General features: G+C 34.2%; 1 protein-coding gene across 1 annotated transcript in view; it reads right to left on the reverse strand.

Annotated features, from left to right (window-relative positions):
- The window catches only part of LOC107717207 (rap guanine nucleotide exchange factor-like 1), a 46,987-nt gene that overhangs the window by 5,373 nt on the left and 37,543 nt on the right, over window positions 1–4,071 (reverse strand). The window contains exons 13-14 of the mRNA XM_016523886.1: window positions 1,260–1,348; window positions 46–100 (exon numbers count right to left, since the gene is read on the reverse strand). Of these exons, the coding sequence (XP_016379372.1) occupies window positions 46–100; window positions 1,260–1,348 (144 nt within the window). The remainder of the gene's footprint in view (window positions 1–45; window positions 101–1,259; window positions 1,349–4,071) is intronic.

Genomic DNA, 4,071 nt, shown 5'->3' on the forward strand with positions numbered 1-4,071 from the left:
TCTGTCTGTCTGTCTGTCTGTCTGTCTGCGCAGGAATACACATACCTAGCTGAGTGCTCCTATACCGCCTGATGCTTCGCACCATCTCGGCCACTTTGTGCTAGAGAAAAAAGAGACAGAGATTTGATTGACAGTCATTTTTAAAAAAAAATATTGTAACTGTGGCCACTAATTAGCTGTACAGGATATCCTGTATTGATCAGAGCCTCAGAGAGTTCATTTGATACTTCTAACGATTATTTTAGTCATTTTGAGGGAAAAAGAATGCACAATGAAAACAATTCTTATTGCATTCCATACACCCTCATCAATTTGTTGTCAATTTTAAGAACATTTCAGATGTTTTGGAAAAAAATTCTAAAGCTGCATTTATTTGATGCAAAATACAGTAAAAACTGTAATATTGTGAAATATTTTTACAATTTAAAAATAGCTGTTTTCTATTTTAATATATTTTATCCCTGTGATGCAAAACTGAATTTTCAGCATTATTACTCCAGTTTTCAGTGTCACGTGATCCTTCAGAAATCATCCTAATATGCTGTTTTGCTGCTCAAGAAACATTTCTTAATCCTTTCTTAACATTTCTTATCAATGTTGAAAACAGTTGTGCTGCTTAATATTTTTGAGGAAACCTTGAAATAAAAGTAAAAAAAACAGCATTTATTTGATATAGAAATCTTTTGTAACATTATAAATGTCTTTACTGTCACTTTTGATTGATTTCTTTATAAAAGAATCTTACTAGCCCCAGACATTTGAACGGTAGTGGATATAAAATAAATATTTACAGATATTTTAAATTGTGAGAAACAGTTAAGCATATGCTTGAAAGTTGATTATTCATTTTTATGCACAGCTGACAGAAATTAAGATGCATGCTTGTTGTCACAACACTAACAAAGTATAGGGGGCTCTGATACATATGCATATTTTATTATGCTGTTCTGACTGCAATGTAGAATAATTAATTAATAATAAAAAATGGAAATCGTTTGGTTACAAAACTTTTTTTTTTTAAATCCCATTCTCGATTTTTAACCCTATTCTTAAATAGGGCAAATTATGTTGTTGTTGTTTTTTTAATGAAAAGTTCCTGTTAGGGGAAGGATTAAGGTTAGAGCTAGTCTGTAAAAATTATAATTAGCTTTTTTAAGCATTACAGAAGTCTATGCTATGTCCTCATTTAGGTAGCTACATAAATATGTGTGTGCATTAATGTAAGCACATCATTACTTCCATTATATATGCCAACTCACCATCTTTTCAAAATTAACCAGCTCCCCATGGAAAGTCTTACAGCTCTCATGGAGGAAAGTCAGATCTGCAGAGAGAGAGTGAGAGAGTGAATGCATAATAAAGTGAACAGTTATGTAAAGACATGTCATCATGCCATCACTCGTTCAGCCAGGCGTCTTCTTTCTGGCTGAGCTGAACTGAAGCTTGACATTCACACGCAAGAAAAGAGAAAGAGAGAGAGAGAGAAGGAGAAGTGAACAGTCATCATGTCATGATGGGTGATCTGTCTGTATCCGGGCCAGGTCTGGTGAAAAAAGAGAAGAGAGGCAGGTAACATGAGAGGAAAGGAGAATGTTAGAGACACTACATGCTGTCAGGATGAGTGTACTGAATACAGATGATTGAGTAAAGAGAGAGAGAGGCCATGTGCCAATGTATCGGCCTATAAAAGTAATTATCTCCATGTTTCACGCGACTGTTTGAGCCCTGCAGTTCAGCGGGAGCTCACTGTCTGTCTGCACGGTTCACAATTAGTCAATTGTGCAGCCCAACTATATAAAGTTTTAAAAACTATAAAATAAAATAAAATTATAATTTATATAATTTATAATATTAATTTAATTTAATTTAATTACCAAAAAATAAAATTTTAATATTAATATTAGATGGAAAAACTTAAACTAAGTTCTTAAAATTTTTAAATTTAAATAAACACTTTTATTACAGAAATAAATAAAAAAACTAATAAAAATGACAAAAGCACATAACTAAATTACTAAAACAATCTAAAATTAAAAACGTAAAATTAAAAACTATATAAATAATACATAACACTGGTATAAGAATGTACAATTCAATACAATTATTTTATTATTATTATTATTTCAGCTATTTTATACAATTTTTTAATTATTATTTTAAATTATGTACAATGCCTTTTCTTAGCCATGGCAATAAAGTTACCTGAATTTTAAGAAAGAGAGAAAGAGAAGGAGGGGTGCATCATGCTTCACCTCCTGACCTGCTACTCTGAGGCCTGGGGCGGTTTTAACACAAAATCCATTAAATATGCAACACGTGTCACATTTCGCCTTGCCATCTCAAACAAACATCCCAAACCACCTCTCCAGCTTTCTTTTGAAGGTCCCTGTTTTAGCTCTTATACTCTGAAATGTCCACCCAAATCATTTTAATGTATCAATCTACATTTACGATGAAGATAAAACGTGGCTACTGTCCTCAGGCATGCAGCATAATCAGCATAATCTAATTCACTAGATGAGATGCCAAATGCATTTCCATTACACATGTGCACACATACACGACTCCTGCTGGATTCACATTGAAAGTATGTTGGAATTCCAGATCAGTTGACATTTCTAGACACAAATGACTCTGTCTGTCAACTACTAACATCATTCTAACATCTTTATCCCAGCAGACTCGTGACAATTTGCACTTTCAGGACAGCAGCTCCACGCAGGAGACACAGTGTTCAAATCCGTGAAACACCAGGGATTCCCCACCATCAGACTACAGATGAAGCCGTGCTCTGAGTAGTGACAGATCAGCATCTACAAAGCAAAGGGGCTCGAAGATTTTACAAGACATTGCCAAATGTTTGGAGTCGGACACATTGCATTGTGGGCAATAGTCCCTGAGCAATAAACTAGTTGTACACTGTAAATATTGTCAGTAATCCTTGTAGCACAAATGTATTGAGAAAAAAAAAAACATACAGAAAAAGTGTTACTATACAGTATACTGTATACTGAATTAATTTCAGAAAGGATTCTAGTATAAAAGCATGCTAACTTAGCTGTGATAATTGATGATCAAAATACCAATCTAAGAAACAGAAAAGCACAGGGAACAGTGTACTAGCCTGCTACAGCCTCTTTACCTTAGTGATGTCTCATTTAAACTAGGGCTGGCTCGATACCACTTTTTCAGAACTGATACCGATCCGATACAAAAAATCTGAGTATCTGCCGATACCGATATCGATCCGATACCAGCACAGTTTTTTAAAATCAGTGTAGAATTTCTATACCTCAATGTGTAGGTCGATCATCAATCTTTTGTATGTTACACACAATCTACTAAATATAGACAGCTTCATTATAAAGAAAAAAGACACAGTGTTCAAATCCGTGAAACACCAGGGATTCCCCACCATCAGACTACAGATGAAGCCGTGCTCTGAGTAGTGACAGATCAGCATCTACAAAGCAAAGGGGCTCGAAGATTTTACAAGACATTGCCAAATGTTTGGAGTCGGACACATTGCATTGTGGGCAATAGTCCCTGAGCAATAAACTAGTTGTACACTGTAAATATTGTCAGTAATCCTTGTAGCACAAATGTATTGAGAAAAAAAAACATACAGAAAAAGTGTTACTATACAGTATACTGTATACTGAATTAATTTCAGAAAGGATTCTAGTATAAAAGCATGCTAACTTAGCTGTGATAATTGATGATCAAAATACCAATCTAAGAAACAGAAAAGCACAGGGAACAGTGTACTAGCCTGCTACAGCCTCTTTACCTTAGTGATGTCTCATTTAAACTAGGGCTGGCTCGATACCACTTTTTCAGAACTGATACCGATCCGATACAAAAAATCTGAGTATCTGCCGATACCGATATCGATCCGATACCAGCACAGTTTTTTAAAATCAGTGTAGAATTTCTATACCTCAATGTGTAGGTCGATCATCAATCTTTTGTATGTTACACACAATCTACTAAATATAGACAGCTTCATTATAAAGAAAAATAAACAAAAAAATATATAATCATAATCTATGACAAAAATACTATTATAAA

The sequence above is a fragment of the Sinocyclocheilus rhinocerous genome, unplaced genomic scaffold (genome assembly GCF_001515625.1).
Source record: "Sinocyclocheilus rhinocerous isolate Xijiao unplaced genomic scaffold, SAMN03320098_v1.1 scaffold3377, whole genome shotgun sequence".
NCBI lineage: Eukaryota > Metazoa > Chordata > Actinopteri > Cypriniformes > Cyprinidae > Sinocyclocheilus > Sinocyclocheilus rhinocerous.